Below are 17,076 nucleotides of genomic sequence, written 5' to 3'. Positions count from 1 at the left end.
ATGGGTGTTACTTCAGCAAAGGCCCTATAGCTCAGTGGTTAGAGCACTGGTCTTGTAAACCAGGGGTCGCGAGTTCAAATCTCGCTGGGGCCTAGTAAATGTTTTTGTCCTGTACATACCCCCCCGTCCTCCTTTAGGTGGACACATAAGCCCCTTTTCCATTAGAACCTACTCAGATCAACTCGCCACAGCTTGCCACGATTTGGATCAACAGCCTTTACTGTTAGCTAAATGATGCCCATGTTATATAGGCCTTCCTATATAATAGGCTGACATAGCGTCAGATGTAATTCAAAAAAGCCCACCTCTTCCTCACTTCCCTAGCAAAGAGGTTGGTTCGGTGAGACACTCGCTCATGCTACTCAGAGAACCAGGGATAAAAACATAACCTGAAGCTCTCTTTCATAGCATTCATTTTGTGTTTCACTATGAGAGAAATAGCGATTTAGTTAGTATTTTGTGCTTAGAAATATTAACTCCCAGATTGCCAGACATGACTAGAGATGGCACGATACCACTTTTTTATGTCCGATACCGATACCGATATCATAAATTTGGATATCTGCCGATACCGATATGAATCCGATATAATGTTTTTTAATCAACAAAACTGTTTTTTTAAATATCTTGCTGCATTTTGTATAAGTTCATACTCAAGTTTAAAACAACAACTACACTAAAGCTATTCTGTTATACCTGTATGCAAAAAAAAATATTTCATAGTTCAGCAATACTGATCAATCTAATAAACTTAAACCTACACCATCCTCCCTATTCTGGTATTTTAAAGAGTACTTAGCGTAAATATTAAGCAACCTAACTAATAGGGTTCCAACTCCCAGCAACAACAAAAATAAATAAATAAAAAATAGGGAACCACCCCTCACACTCCACCTCATGATGCTTAATCGACGTAATCAACCTTAATTTGATGCAGTGTGAAAAAAAATGCACAGAAATCAATTATTTTTCAAGAAATATTAAATAGATTCAACATCTTTCTTCAACAAAATTGCAGACTGCACAGATGGTACCTTCCCAAAGGAAAAAGTACTATAGCTTACTAGGGTATATATATTAGACTTAATAGTCACTATATACAGTAATTGACTTCTATTCCATCCATCCATTTTCATCCGCTTTGTCCGGGGCCGGGTCGCGGGGGCAGCAGCCTAAGCAAAGAGGCCCAGACCTCCCTCTCCCCAGCCACCTCCTCCAGCTTATCCGGGGGAATACCAAGGCGTTCCCAGGCCAGCCGAGAGATATAATCTCTCCAGCATGTCCTGGGTCTGCCCCGGGGCCTCCTCCCGGTGGGACATGCCTGGAACACCTCACCCAGGAGGCGCCCAGGGGGCATCCTTGTCAGATGCCCGAACCACCTCAGCTGGCTCCTTTCGATGTGGAGCAGCAGCGGCTCTACTCTGAGCCCCTCCCGGATGGCCGAACTTCTCACCCTATCTCTAAGGGAGAGGCCAGCCACCCTTCGGAGGAAGCTCATTTCTGCCGCTTGTATCCGCGATCTCGTTCTTTCGGTCACTACCCACAGCTCGTGGCCATAGGTGAGGGTAGGGACGTAGATCGACCGGTAAATTGAGAGCTTCGCTTTTACACTCAGCTCCCTCTTCACCACCTATCGGCCCCCCTGGCTAAACTTTGCTAGATCCGCCCCTGCACAGTTACCAGCGTCAGCTACGTAGAAAAAGATCCTGGTGTAGAAAGTAATATTAAATAAATTCTAACAACAGCTTATCAAGCTTAAACGTGCTGCTGTTGTTCAGCCGCTGGTTTCCTCTTTCTGGTGCAAAGTGGGCCAAAAACAAACAAGAGAGACGGACTCGCGACAGAAAAGCCGATCAGCTGATCATTAAGCAGTTTCATGATTGAAGTAGCAGCAGGAGAGGCAGTCGCTCCATATATCGCTTGTTAAGCTTAACGCAGGAATGCTTTACAAACATTCAGAGATGGACTTACACACTTGCTTTACTTCTCTCGGGGATAACTTTGTCGGAGATGAAATGCCGGGTTGCTAGCGAAGCTCCAAATGCTATCCAGACCACTGACAGGTCCCGCATGCCACAGCCGCTCTATCAGGTGATGCATACTGCTCCGACGTGCTAACGTTCTGAGGTGAGTTACGGCGTGTTGCAAGTTTTGTGAGGTGCTTTCATGATATTTAATGGATCGGATTACATTTTTTATTTTTCTCCGATATCCGATCCAGTAATTTAGGTCAGTATCGGACCGATACCGATACATAATATCGGATCGGTCCATCTCTAGACATGACTGTTAAGAAGACAACTGTCCCCAATAGCACTTCACAGGGGAGAATGTGCCAGGTTTGGTCCTGTTACATCTTGCCCATAAAACTGAGTAAATGTGAAGACCCCTGCTAATATAGGCCAGGGCAATTGCTCCTACTATGCAGTGGGAAAGGCGCTGTTTTGACATAGGCTTTCACATATTTGGTTTCCTTCGTGCTCTCAGTAGACCTAACCACTATCTACCAATATAAAGCCATCACCACCTATTTAATTGCAGGCTAACATAAAAGTTTCAATTTTTTTAATCGCAAGTCGTAGACTCCTTCCAAGAAATACCTGGAAGTCAGCCAAATACAGGTTAATCACTTTGGAACCCCATTTTATTGGCTTGTAGGTCATAGTTTTAAAGGACAGGTCAGGGAGCGGCACAGTGGCCCAGGACAGAATCTAGTTTTTTTTCTCACTGAGCTCCACTTGTTGTGTATGCTTACTACTCCACTTTTCATATGTACACTCTTTAGGGAGGGTGGGGTTTGCAGTTTCACTTGCCCACTTATTCTAAGGTGACTCCAGGACAGATTTTTACAAATTTCCTTTACAAGATCTAAGGGTTGAGACCAGCTCTAGGACTCTGTGGCGGGGTTTGTGTCCACTCATACAATTCAACTGGGGAGCTTTCATGTATGAGAGAAATACATTAACCACTACCAGTCTTGTTGTCTGGGACGTTAAAAATAATATTTAAACACATAAGTTTTTTATATTAGCAAATTAAACAAGTAATACATTTTTTTTATCTGTGATGAAAACAAGATCTTGTTCTGACACAGATTTTTTAGATATAAGAGTGTTGGAAAGCTATTTTTAAAAATGGTTTATAATAATTAAGCGTGCAGGTGATAGCGTCCACAGTTCATACATCTGTCTACTTCAAGATACGAGAGACGGAGTAATAAAATGACTCTCGTGTGTGTGTGTGTGTTTGGGAGGGGGGGTGTTGTTAATGTGTGTGTTCAGCAGATAGCTCTACGCAGTCGTCTGACATTCCCCCTGACAGCTCTGAACTTTTCACAGTGCCAGCACTGTCAGGTAGAGAGGGAGGAGAGGCGAGAAGGGGGAGGGGAAAACAACGTCAGAAGACCGGATCGGACCGTGAGCAGAGAGGCTGTGCGGGCTTCTGTGTTTTGGCGCAGCAAGGCTTCTGTCTGTCCTCCCATCATCACCTGGTGATGTGTTAAGAAGGTCAGGCCTGTCTGTGAGGGCGAAACCTTACCAGAGCTTCCACGCGGGAAACCAGGCTGATACCGTCCCGGCGTGTGGATTGAAGCATTAGCCAGACATTTCCACGGGTCGCTTACAGTGTTTCTTACACAGCTGGATTTGTAACTTCTTCTTCTTTTAATCTTACAAAATCTTCAAATGCTAAAGCTTTAATTCATGCTGCACATCCGACTCACTGATTTCTCAGCCACTATTTTCTGCTAACTTAACCGAACACGAGTTCAAGGTTTAGCCAATTAAAAACATTCCTAATAAGCATATTTAACTCAGGAGTTGCAGCGTGCACGAGCTGCTTTAAAACTGCAAAGGGTCAGTGCACACCAAGAGTTCATCTACAACTATTAGAGTTAAAATTAAAGCTGCTTTTCCTACACTTGATATCCATTGTTTCTAATGTGGCAAAGTTGCAGGTGATAATTTCTATAACATGTTTATTAGCATGGCTGTCTTTTGGCCATTATTGCTTGTTTACAAACTGCAAGGTGCCTGCTTCTGTTAAGAGTGCTTTCCCAGCATCCTCATTTCCTATCATCTCTTTGCTCGCATGACAACACTCCTCCCCAAAAAAGTGTTTTTCGTGTTTTGGTGTGCACTCAGGCAGACTCACAGGTCACAGTGTTGCATTTGTTGAGCTTTTCAGCCACTAGAAACATTAAAACTTAATGTTTGGAAATTGAAAAGTCATTATTTCAGCGGTGAGCCATCATCCTGATTAATCCAATATTACATTACCAGAGCAATTAAGTGCAGCATTGCTCTCAAAGGTTTAGTCTAAAATAGCTCTGCTCAGTTTTCATGCTTCTCCTTTTTCAGAGTTCAGTGGAATGTCACAGGATCGACCACACATTTTTAAATAGATGTGAGAGAAAGATATATTAAATATATGTGAAATATATTATGAAATTCTTTATGGCAAAGATTGAACTGGAAACATTTCTTAGAGATTTTCGGACCATATTGACACGACAGCACGGCACAGTTCTTGTAAACGTGTCCACGATGTGACTCTCCTGTTCCACCACATCCCAAAGGTGCTCTATTGTATTGAGATGTGGTGACTGTAGTGGTTTCTGAGTACAGTGAACTTACTATTTGGTTCAAGAAACCAGTTTAAGATGGTCTGGTCTTTGTGACACGGTGGATTATCTTGCTGGAAGCAGCCATCAGAAGTCATAAAGGGATGGACACAGTCAGCAACAACACTCAGGTAAGCTGCAGCATTTAAATGATGCTCATTTGATACTAAGGGGTCCAAAGTGTGTCAAGAAAATATCACCCACATCACAAACAAGAGCAGCTTGAACCAGTGATATGAGGTAGGGTGGACCTGTGCTTCCATGCTGTTTATGCCAAATTCTGATCCTACCATCTGAATGTCACAGCAGAAACCAGGATTCAGTGGACCAGGCATGTTGTGTGCTCAGAGGTGCTCTTCTGCATACCTTGACTATAATGAGTAGTTAACTGAGTTACTGTTGCCTCTGGGCATTCTCCTCTATGGAAGCCCGTTTCCGCCACTAAAAAAAAAAGTATCCATAACTCGAAATATCGACTTATTAACTCAAAATTTCAACTTATTTTCTTGAAATTTTGACTTATTAACTTGAAATTTTAAGAAAAGTAACTCGATATTTTGAGTTATCTCTGCCATCAGTAATCTACGTGGACTGCACACTCAAAACCGGATCGCAACAAACTGGCGCTTTCAAGAGTACGTTTGCTGATAGTAACACCATGTGATTCAGCTCATAACACAAGCATTTCATCATTTGTGACGCTAAGCTGAAAATAATCAGCAATTTGTGCATTCATGACTGGCTGTTATACTGGTAGCTTAACTGTAGCATTTGTAGCTGAGGGCTTCCGCTTCCGGGTAACAAGGAAATTACGTCATTCATGTAGATTACTGATTATTAACTCAAACTTTTGAAAAAAGTCAACATTTCAAGCTACTTTTCTCAAAATTTCAAATTAATAAGTCAAAATTTTGAGAAAGATAACTCGAAATTTAGAGTTTTGGATACTTTTTTTTTTTTTTAGTGGCAGAAACGGGCTTCCATACTCCTCTGACCTCTGGCATCAATAAGGGATTTCAAACTAGAGAACTGCTGCTCACTGGATGTCTTTTTTTTTCCCAGTCCATTCAGAGATGATTGTGTGGGAAAATCCCAGAAGATCTACATTTTCTTTAACACTAAGATCTTTCTGTCATTCAACGTTTATAAGATATTGCTTACGGTCTGTTCTATACACCTTGATTTGTAGCTTCATCTGCTTTTAATACCACTTTTAATTAAGACGGGCAGATGCTCAATTCCTTAAACATCTTTAATAACACCACTGTTTCTCACTCATTACCTGACCGTTTCCTCTCTGACTTACAGTTTTGATCAAGTGACAATGATATTAAAACTCTCTGATCCATAGAAAAGTAGGCTTTTCATTCATTTTGCCCTTAGAGTTTGACCAGCCTGTGAAGTGTAGAAAATAATTTTTCTGCCGTATTTTGATGATCAGTTTCATCTTAACCAGGTCATCTTGACCACATCTACAAGCCGAAATACACTGAATCGCAGGTGTGTGATTGCCTGATTAGATATTTACATTAATGAGCAGGTGTGCCTAATAAAGTGTCTGGTGAGTGTAAATAAAGCAATAGAATGATTCGGGAAACTAAAAACAGTTTTGGGGCAGTATGCTGGTGATCTTACCGTAGATGCTTTGGAGCACAGAGCTCTTACTCTGTGTTGGCTTAGCAGGTTGAGCTCGGATTTCCACCTTCTTCCTGTTATGGGTGTAGTTTGAATGTCTGGACTCCACCTCTTCATGGGCTTTTACCTCCCTCCGTCTGCGTGCACAAAACCTGCAAACACACATCCACACAAACACATGCACGCAGTTCTATAAAAATCATCTCTAACAGCGTTCAAAGCTTTAAAAGCTGGCAAGTCCTCGCACTAATTCTCACTAAGCGTAAACAAAGTAAACAGTTTACTCAAGGAAATTAATAGGCAACATATACACAATATAACTGTGAAGCTGAGGAGAAACAGAGGGCCTCCTGCAGTGGACTGGCATCCACTAAGAGAAACGCAGTGTGTGCAAGACAGAGAGAAAAGCAACGAGAGGCTTCTGGTAGCTATTAGAGCAGCCCGGCTGAACTTTTAGCCTCTTGTTAAAATACTATGAAACTTCTAGATTACAGCCTTTATGTCCCACGTCTTCTTGTCTCAACCCTCTCCCACGCTCTCCCCCCCACTGCTCCACTGTTCATGGCATCCAGACTAAAGACGGGGGCGGGAAAGTATTCACAAGGGGGCACATGTGGGTGCCACATGGCACTGCCCCAAAATTTTGAATGCTAAATGCGGTCTGAATCGCTTCAAAAAAATTCATTTGTCCCAGCATCGATCAAGCATTTAAATAACAGTTTTTAAGATTATCTGCAATGTGTGTATTGAATGTTGTGATAGGCCCCTTTTTAAAATCTATTTATTAATTTCTCTTTTCTTTTAATGTTTACTGACTCTTAGTGAAGGCAGCTTCTGTGACGGCACTTGAGTCCACAAAAAATTTCCCAAAGGTGACAATAAAGTGTGCCTTATGATATCATACTGCGCTGCCAATCTCCCCCAACCCTCCTGGTACAAACACAAACACGATCAAGGAGAAAAATGTAAACTCGCCTTCTCCAGGCACGCTGGATGATGCGTGCAGCCTCGTTCCTCCTCCTGCGATGCTCCTTGTTGTACTCCCTGTGTGCACGTGTTGACATTGGTGCGTGTGCGGCAGATTGAGCCTTTCTTGGGGGGCTTTTGTGATCTACAGATGAACTCCTTCTTAATGAGGCTGAGCGAGTTTGGTCTTTGGTTGTGGCCTTCTCTGAAGTACGCGCCTTATGTCGTCTGTGTTTTTGTGGAGAGGTGTGGGCATTGGTAATTGCCCGGGCAGTCTGCACGCTCATGTGAGCATTACTCTTTTTTAGAGGCATGCAGTCTCTTCTACCGGCCTCAGTTTGGTCCACAGAGGAAACCGCTGTGGAAGGACTGGGTGAGTTTGACAAAAGTCGTTCCCTGAATTTGGGCATGGAGGGAGGTGTGGGTCTGAAGCCGGAAGGGGAGAGAAGTTCTGTCAGCCTTGTGGTCTGCAGAGCATCGGGGGAAGCATCACTGCTCACATGACTGCAGCCCAAAGCTTCAGGACAATCATGCGGTTCAGCTTCTTTACCTCTTCTAGAGGACCTGCTTTTGTGAACTGGTTGGAGTGGAGTTGAAATTAAAAAATAAAGATCATGTAAATGAATAAAACACCACTGTCTGTACTGTTTAGTCAAGATGAATGCATTTGCTCAATTAAAAGTTCATTTTAAACACCTAAAAAGTGTTTAAAATTAGTGTTTAAAAGTACACCTCTGTGCAATATCAATTTAAAGTCAATGATTCAAAATGCATTATTTCACAGAGTTAAATACTCCAGACTAAACTGACTATACAGGCTGCTGACCAACTAAATTGAGTCCACCTCTGATTTCTAGTTAGTTAATTGCATGAATGAGTTTATGAAATTAGCTTTGAAGACTGGAACTTCTCTCATTTTGGATCTGATGTGCTGTGCATATCTGTATATTTGCATCATGATTATACAAAATAATTTTTTTAGTGAAATTAAAAAATCTGATTGTCATCAAAAAGATGGTAAAGGACACGGGAAGATAAGTGAGCCACTAAAAATCAGCAAAGACTGAGCTGCAGCTGCAGAAAAGAACAGAACGAGCCACAAGATCACTAATCAGAAGTGTGGTGTAGTGGTTGTCCACAGACAGCGTGCTACTGCACAGCTTTGAAAGTAATTCAGACACAAGGGAGTCAAAGCTTTGTTGACAGCTTGGACAGTGTAAAGGACTGTCTACGATGGAGTCCAGCAAGTTCACTGCAAACCTGAGCGGGAAACTCAAAGGCAGTGGTTTGATGATATCAGACTCCATGATGGCAACAAGTATTACAGAAAATTATCAAAACAAATGAGCCAAATATTCCTGCATCACAAAGATCCAAAGCACACTGGCAGAATCGGTGTAAAGTAAAGTAAAAACTGGCCAAATGTGTTGCATGGCTTGAATCTAACAGAACACATTTGAGGTATGAAGGTGAAAAGCAGAGGAGCACAATCCTTTCCGCAAAGACCAGCTGAAAAAACCGTCCCAGGAGAATGGCAGAATATATCCTCAAATAAGTATGCAACAGTGACATCCATCATTCTGAAGAGGATTCAGTGTCTCATCAAAAAGAAAGGCAGACTTACAAAGTACTGATAAAACACTTTTACTGACTTCTGTTGCAGTGTGGTTTATATTTTTATCTATCTATCCATCCATCCATCCACTGACGCTTATCCTTTTTTAGGGTCGCGGGGGGTGCTGGAGCCTATCCCAGCTGTCCTAGGGTGAGAGGCAGAGTACACCCTGGACAGGTTGCCAGTCCGTCGCAGGGCTAACACATAGACAGAGACAACCATTCGCACTCACATTCACTCCCACATTCACACCTTGTTTTTTTTTTTTAACAGGGTAAAATAAAGACAAGGGATGTGATTATGGTTAGTTATTAAAGCGATATTGCACAGGCGTGTCCTCACTTGTAAGCGCATTAACACTTACACTTCAGACTAAATTTGAGGATTTCTGTATTTTTGTACCTCTGTGTCTCTCCTCTTTGCTCTTAGTGCGTTCAGCTTTGGATGATTTCTTTGTTTCCACAGACGAATCATTCAAGGATAAGTCCTCTATAATGCTCACTAAGGACAGCTTTTCTTGCTCTGCTTTCACGGGTGAAACCCTCCGTTTCTCTGCTGTGGCCCCTGAAACTTGCTGCACGGCTTCTCTCTTCCGCTGTTCCTCTTCTCGCTTTCTAAACACAAAGAAAACCAGGCAAAAAATGCAAAAGAAACCTCGTCATTTGGTACAGGCAGTATTGTAGGTTTCTGGTTATTTTCTAACTCTGGACCTTTTTTTAAGAACATTCCTGGACGTCTTCTATACAGCTTGAATATAATCTGATAAGGATATTAGCTTATCATTAGTAATATGTGGAAAAAAAGCTTTGCTTAAAAGGCATGTCTAAATAAAACTGCCTGCTTGGATTACCATAAAAACCTGAAGTCAATGTGCCCTCTGAAAACAAATTTACTTGTCAAAAGTGTTGTTTAAGAGAATAAAGATGAGACTGGTGAGCAAATGGCAGAAGAAGAACGAGTCGGAAGAGGCAGACAGAGAGGAGACGTATGTGTGTGCTGGGCTGACAGAAAGAAAGATAGATATGGAGAGAGTGTGACTGCTTCAAAGGCAAAGTAAATGTAATTTGCGAGACACAGTGTGAGACAAACAGAGGGATGTCAGTGAGTAACTTCTAATGAATATAAACACCATGAAGCCATGTAATCAGTGATTACAGCTTAAGTGTGTGGTGGTTCTGGGTTTGTCTGGGCAACCAAATGTTAACCAAACCAAATGTGTTAATGTTCACTAAATAATAATATTTTCAATTCAATTCAGTCAGACACCTGTTTATATTGTAGGGTAAAGACCCTACAATGTTAGAGAGAGAAGTCTGATGAGCCCCTATGAGTAAGGACTCGGCGACGGAGGGGAGGAAAAACTTCCTTTCCTCTGAGTTTGAGGTGAAGCTCACTCGGATTTTAACTCATCCAAGAGTTTTAGGAGATCGACCTATGATGTCAATTTGAAAATCTTATGTCACCTCATTCTCGATTTATCATATTCATAAACTTGGGTGTCCCTCAGCTTTTCACAGAAATGCAACAGAGGTATGCAGATGCATGCTCCATGTATCCTTAACATATACCTATGGGGCTTGATATTTCAGATTGATTATATGAGTAGAAAGATTCAAGAAGCTAACATGGGAAAAATATGTAAGTACACTCACTGCAGCATTCTGGATCATCCTTTCAGGGTGTTTTAGGACAGCCCGATAATAATACATTCCAATAGTAAAGCCTGTATGTTTAATATGCGCACTGAAGGACATATCTTGGTCAAAAATAACTCCAAGATTCCTCAAAGTGTTATTGCAAGGCAAGATTATACCATCCAGTGAAGAGGTCAGATCTTTATGTCTTTAAGACATGCTTGTAGTTTAACTAGTTGCTGTGTGTCACCTGGCTTCATAGACAAATATAGCTGGGTATCATCTGCATAGCAATGAAAATATATGTAATGTTTTCTCATAATGCTTTCTAAGGGAAATAATATAAACAGTATTGGTCCCAGCACAGGACCCTGTGGAACTCCCTCAATAACCTTTGCGTTTGAAGAAGACTCCCCATCTACATGAACAAATTTGAGTCCGTCAGACAGATATGATTGAAACCCCTGCAGTGTATTTCTTTAATACTGTGTATTCTAACCCATGTATACAATATTGTGGTCAACAGTGTCAAATGCTGCACTGAAACCTAGCAGAACAAGCACAGACATGAGTCCACTGTCAGATGCCATAAGGAGATCACTGCTAGGCTCTGTTAACGCTGGTTAATAAAAGCTAGTTATGCCAATTCCTTCACTTTACCATTATACCTATAACTCTGGCATGACCCTATATGTGTCTCTCACTTGGCTGCATCCTTGCGCAGTTGCTCGTGTCGCATGAGGAGCTGCTTTCTCTCCCTGAAGGCCTTGCGGACAGTGTAGCCCTTGTAGACCGCCTGGATTGAGGCGGCAGCGATGTCCTGGATAGCTGCTATGGACAGAGCACCATGCTCCAGCATGAACTGAGTCACCTCACTGTGCCCCCCCAGCAGAGCATAGTCCAGAGGGGTGTACCTGCACAGCATAAACAGTGTGATTCATACATCTATTTTCCTACTTTTTAAGCTTCACCTCGGCTGCTTTCATTGTGGTCTCAGTTCTCACCTCTCCTCACTGTGCTCCATTTGATTGGGAAAGGCATTGTAGCCCAGCAGCAGTTTCACAGCGTCAAGGTAGCCATTGTTACATGACCAGTGGAGAGCGGTCCGGCCCTGGACCCCCATAAAGAAAAAAACAGCATTAACGTTGTATGTTTAAACCTTACAAAAAAAAGTCAGACATGAAAGTGTATTCAAGCAAATACAGGCAATTTCTTACCTCCTTGTCCTGTATATTAGGATCAGCGTGGTTCTCCATGAGAACAGCCATGCAGGTGATGTAACCACCGTAAGCTGCGCACTGCAGTGGAGTCCTTCCTGCATGATCCTGCAAAAAGTTTACACAGCAGATCAGAAGTTTTGGAGCTACGACATAGACAGCTTTGAAGTTCACAATGATCAGCCATATGCTTTACGCTGGACACGAGAATCCAAACTGTTTTTGGTCGTTAATGAGGACAAAATCCAAAATTCATGTTCAGTATGTAACTAGGAAGTCACTCGGTGCTGTATTAGATTATCCATAACAATGTTGTTTTATGATTATTAACCAGAGATAGTTTCTGTTGCTCTAAAGAACGGAACACACAGGTGAAACACTACCAAATGAAAGCAGTTTAAATGAAATAGAAGTAACTGTAACAAAAATTTATGACTAAATGTTTCCAATTGACCATGACAATTTAATATGACACACTACTGCAGCAGCACGTTGGCTTTGGTTAAACTTTATTGCATTTTGCTGCAGGGCTGAGGTAGAGGGTGAGTGGTCACGCTTCATATTAAAGAAAAAAACATCCTTTCATCCCCTCTCCTGCTCTAGTATGTTCACTGTAACCTTTTATTAACCTGTAATTTTAAACTGAATTTGGACGATTTAATCCTAATGGTTACTTTATCAGTTATAGTTATCTAGTGTGTGAAGGAGGCTATCAGTAGGCTGAAACAAAATGAACCTATCAGACAGATAGCAAAAACTTTAGTAGAAGCCAAATCAGAAACCTGGTACATTCTTAAAAAGAATGGTGTAGTGGTTAACATATAAATTAGACACCTGAAGGGTCGCTGGTTAGATTGCAGTCGGAGACAAAAATCCCTTTTGGGGTTGTGTCAGGAAGGGCATCTGGTGTTCCACTCTACCAAATCAAACTTGCAGAGATACCCATTTTGGCATGGCTGCCATGTTGTGAAACACCAAAAGGACTAAAAACTAAAACTAGAGTGTGTGATGAGGATTATTTCCAGGATTAAGAAAAACAACTTTACACCACCTATCTGAATCAAGAACACACTTGACGAGGTAGGAGTATCACTTTCCAAGTCCACAATTGAAAGACACCCTTTATGAATATGAAGACAGAGGGTGTACAACAAGGTGCAAACCATTGGTTACACTCACGAACAAGAAGGTCCGATTACACTTTGCAAGAAAACTATCTAAAAGAGCCAAAACAGGTCTGGAAGAATTCTAGGATGGATGAAAGCAAGATGAACTTGTACTAGAATGATGTGAAGAGAAAAGCCTGGAAAAAGAGAGAAACAACTCATGATCTAAAGCATACCACATCATCTGTCAAACATGGCAGAGGCAATGTTATGGTATGGGCATGTATGATCCAGAGGAACTGGGTCACTAGTGTTCATTGATGATCTGGCTGCTGATAGAAGTTGCAGGATGAACAGTAGAGTGTACTCTTTGCTTAGATTCAGCCAAATGCTGTCAACAGATCAGACACACTTCACACTGCAAATGGATAATGACCAAGTTATTTAATGGAGAGACTGACAAACAAGCAGCACATCTGGTGGATCATCATAGGAGAGGAAACACAACATGTCTATGGCTTCTTTTGTTTGTTTTTAAGCCTTTAAATAGTCTTACCCCACCCTAACTAAGCTCTTACATGTGCACTCACCATGCTGGTTGCTCAGGTCAGCTGATCAGCTGCTCCTAGATAATGCGAGGGCACAGCAAAAGCTCAGAGGGAACAGATCTTTTGCTGTGGCAGCACCTAAGTTGTGGAATTCGCTGCCACTGCATATTAGACAGGCTTCTGCACTGCCCATTTTAAGTCACTTCTTAAAACCTACCTCTTGTCACTTTCCACAGTGTGAGAGGTGATTTTCATTGTTTTAATTGTTTTTGTATAAATGGTTTTGTATATTTATTCTGTTCTTAAGCACTTTAGTCAGCACTTGCTGTTTCAAATCTCTTTATAAATAAGACAGCTTAGCTTAGCTAGGCTTCTATACTTTAGACGCCCGTTGCCTGCAAATGATTTTAATCCAAGTATTAAAAACAACTACTCCCTTAGTGAAATATGTTTATGCATACCTGTACATTGGGACTTATCCCATTCTCCATCAGTATCTGACAGACTTCAGCGTTCCCTCCTAGAGCTGCCCAGTGTAGAGCAGTGTGACCATCTACGTCCACCAGGTCAACACGTGCAGAACCTTTATTCAAAACATTCGCATGACTACAAAGACCACAGGAAAACTGAAAAAGGAAATAAGACTTTCCCGAAATTACTGAGAAAGTGTAACTAACATATGTTAATGAACACTCACCTTTGATCAGTGTTAGTATGACATCTCTGTGTCCCATCTCACAGGCACGAAACAGTGGTGTGTGTTTCATGACATCCAGAGAGTCAACCATTGCGCCCTTCTCCAAAAGCAGCTTCACTGTGCTCTCATGGCCTGACAGGGAGGCCGCATGGAGCGCTGTTTAAACACACACACATGCACATGATAAAACATGATGTCCTGAATCACTCCTCAGGTCTGTCCCTTCTTTTTCTCCACATCACTCCTTTGACTGATGCTCCTGTTTGGGCTGTGGCTAAAGCCTGGTCAGTGAAGGGTTAAACAGGGGGAGACATTTAATGAGGAGTGGTGCACTTAATCCTCCTTGTGGAAATCCCACCTTGCCCTCACTCCAGTCCCCAGACAGTACAGACTGGAGTCAAGTGCATGGAAGTGATTCGGTCATTTACACTGCCCTTCACACTGTCTAATTAGCATGATTCAACCGTTGCATGTAATTCATGCATAAACAATGACCGTCGAGCAGAGGGGCTATCGCCATGGAGATTATAGGTTCAAATAGCCCCGGGGGGTCAAAGCGTGGCGGGAAGTCATGTGCGCCTGCATGTATGTGTGTTTGTCAAAGGACAGTGCTGGCAGTAGTGCGTGTCTGTGACGAGCTCACATTAATTTTGCTCACAGTATCACTTCCCTCTCTCCTGTGATCTCACTGCCTCTTTTGCACTTTTGGGGGAATCCCCTGTGACATCATCATCCCAACTTTAAAACAAGCAACCAGTAAGGACAAAGGTATGTATGTATGTGTACATAGAGCATTAAGACCAGGGAAATTATGTCATCATTCCCTCGAAGCACACAGAGGACAGGGGAAGTGGGCCAAAGCAGTTCGGAGGAGCTTTAGTTCCTCCTCTGGTTTGTCAAGTCCTCACCAGTGCCACCGTACTTGTCTGCCATGTTGATGTCAATGTTTGGGGTGAGGGCCAGCATGGTGCGAATGACATCGTCACTGCCCTTCCCAGCAGCCCACATGAACGCTGTTCTCCCCTCTAGATCGGGCTCGTCTTTCACCGACGGATGGGACAGGAATACGCCAACTGTCTCCTTCATGCACACAGAAAGAAAAACGCAGGTTATTTGTGTTGTTTTTTGGACCAAGGTGAAGATACTGAAACATAATTACAACAAACTAACAAGATGAAGATCTGGTTTATTATTCTGCTGTAATTTAAAACAGGCGTTTGAATAATCAAGCGTTTAAACTGTCTGGTGTAGGACTTTCAAATATCAGTAACACTTGTAAGAGTCTAAGTTAAATAGTTTCTCATTTATAAGACTTTTTGTCAATTTTCCATTAAGGGGACCTTGAAGACCTTGGTGGATATAAGCCAGATTTCAATGGATTGTTAACATAAGCCCACTCTACACCCCTACAAAGTTTTATTGGAATTATTTCAAAACTTTTTGAGACATCGTGTTTACAGACAGCACGACAGGAAAACACTACCAAAACACAACCTCCTTGGCGGAGGTAACAATATGGGAGTCAGTGACTCACAGCATTGTTGCTTTGTGCCCCATAGTGCAGAGGTGTTGCCCCTTGGCTGTCTGAGGGAATAGTGCCTGATGTGTTCCTCTCCAGCAGCAGGTGGACAATTTTCGCATGGCCTGAAAAAGACACGTTTTTCATCAGAGGGACATGCTGGGAAACAAGGATGTGAAGCGCCAGGACGACAGCTCAACCACACCATCTTACAGATGCAGCGTGTGTTTTTGTTTGTACAGTTAACGTGACACTAAAGAAATAAACAGGTCGCTATCACACATGCTGTCACCCAGAAGTTTGGAGTCATTTTTGATGTAAATAAAGGCTATTCTGAGCGACAAATATATGAAAATACGTCACAAACCAGCAAAAAATTGCTTGTATGACGACTGTTTAATGATGTTTTCAGTTGTGCCCCTGTGAGATGTCTTATTTTAAACCACAGACGTGGTTTTGCACCTCGGCCTCCCACTTCTCTTTCTGTTCTGGTTAAAGCCAATTTTGCACACTTTTGAGACTACTGAGTAGTTCCCACTTTTCTATGAAATCATTTGTTTGTTTGCTTTAACTGGTTTTTAAGTACAAGACTCAGTTTCTCAGAACTTGTATATTGTGAAGTTTCTGAAGGAATTTTATTTTATTTTCTGTGTGACTATGATCAAACCCATTTAGGATGATTTGCCACACGCCCAAATAGGCACATTTTTTCCTTTTTTTAAAAACAGCACATTTGCTATCTGCTGTGTTAACTTAATCGATTCAAGTCTCACTGGAACAGGGTGGTTGCTGAAATGTGCGTCTGTATTCCTTCCACAGACATTCAGTTAAAAATGACTTATGATTAATGACAGTATTAATCTTTGATGGTCACTTATAACTTTTCTGATCTAAAAAGCACTTCAAACTTTTGAGTGAAAGTGTAAGATAACTGGAAGTGTTCACACAATAGGACTAAATAAATAGAACTGCTGGAGGAACCAGAGAAAAAGTCAGGGTGTTGCCTTCACACCACACATTTTAATGCCATTTTATCTGATCCATTCTTCTTCTTTTGGCTGCTCTCACTAGTAGTCATGAAATCTGACCATGTCTCTGTCACACCAACCCTCTACAGGTCCTACCTTTCCTACATCCATGGACCTCCTATGAGTACTTCCTCCTCTTCCTCCTGTCTGTGAGCTCCAGCGTCAACAACCTCTGTCCAGTATACCGACTATCCCTCCACTGCATATGTCCAAATCATCTTAGCCTTGCCTCTCTAACTTTGTCTCCTAAACATGTGACCCCAGCTGTCCCTCTGATGTTCTCATTTCTAATCTTGTCCATCCTTGCAACTCCCAATGAAAATCTTAAATTCTGCCACCTGCAGCTCGGCTTTGTGTCAGTGCCACCATCTCCAAACCATACATCATTGCAGGTCTCACTACCATCTGCACTCTTGTTGCTGTCCTTCTGTCAAAAATCACCCCTCATACTCATAACACCCACTCCACCCTATCCCTACACTCTTCTTTA

At 42.0% G+C, this 17,076-nt stretch overlaps 1 protein-coding gene across 2 annotated transcripts in view; it reads right to left on the bottom strand.

Annotated features, from left to right (window-relative positions):
* Positions 1 to 17,076, bottom strand: part of invs (inversin) — a 38,201-nt gene that overhangs the window by 10,138 nt on the left and 10,987 nt on the right. For both annotated transcript variants that reach the window (XM_080897389.1, XM_080897388.1), the window contains exons 8-17: positions 15,574 to 15,683; positions 14,948 to 15,119; positions 14,040 to 14,195; positions 13,804 to 13,925; positions 11,689 to 11,796; positions 11,476 to 11,582; positions 11,176 to 11,385; positions 9,240 to 9,451; positions 7,232 to 7,799; positions 6,257 to 6,408 (exon numbers count right to left, since the gene is read on the bottom strand). In XM_080897389.1, the coding sequence (XP_080753515.1) occupies positions 6,257 to 6,408; positions 7,232 to 7,799; positions 9,240 to 9,451; positions 11,176 to 11,385; positions 11,476 to 11,582; positions 11,689 to 11,796; positions 13,804 to 13,925; positions 14,040 to 14,195; positions 14,948 to 15,119; positions 15,574 to 15,683 (1,917 nt within the window). The remainder of the gene's footprint in view (positions 1 to 6,256; positions 6,409 to 7,231; positions 7,800 to 9,239; positions 9,452 to 11,175; positions 11,386 to 11,475; positions 11,583 to 11,688; positions 11,797 to 13,803; positions 13,926 to 14,039; positions 14,196 to 14,947; positions 15,120 to 15,573; positions 15,684 to 17,076) is intronic.

Source organism: Rhamphochromis sp. 'chilingali' (genome assembly GCF_963969265.1).
Source record: "Rhamphochromis sp. 'chilingali' genome assembly, chromosome: 11".
Lineage (NCBI taxonomy): Eukaryota > Metazoa > Chordata > Actinopteri > Cichliformes > Cichlidae > Rhamphochromis > Rhamphochromis sp. 'chilingali'.
Note: the sequence above shows the minus strand (reverse complement) of the source record. Positions and strands in the feature narration are given on the sequence as shown.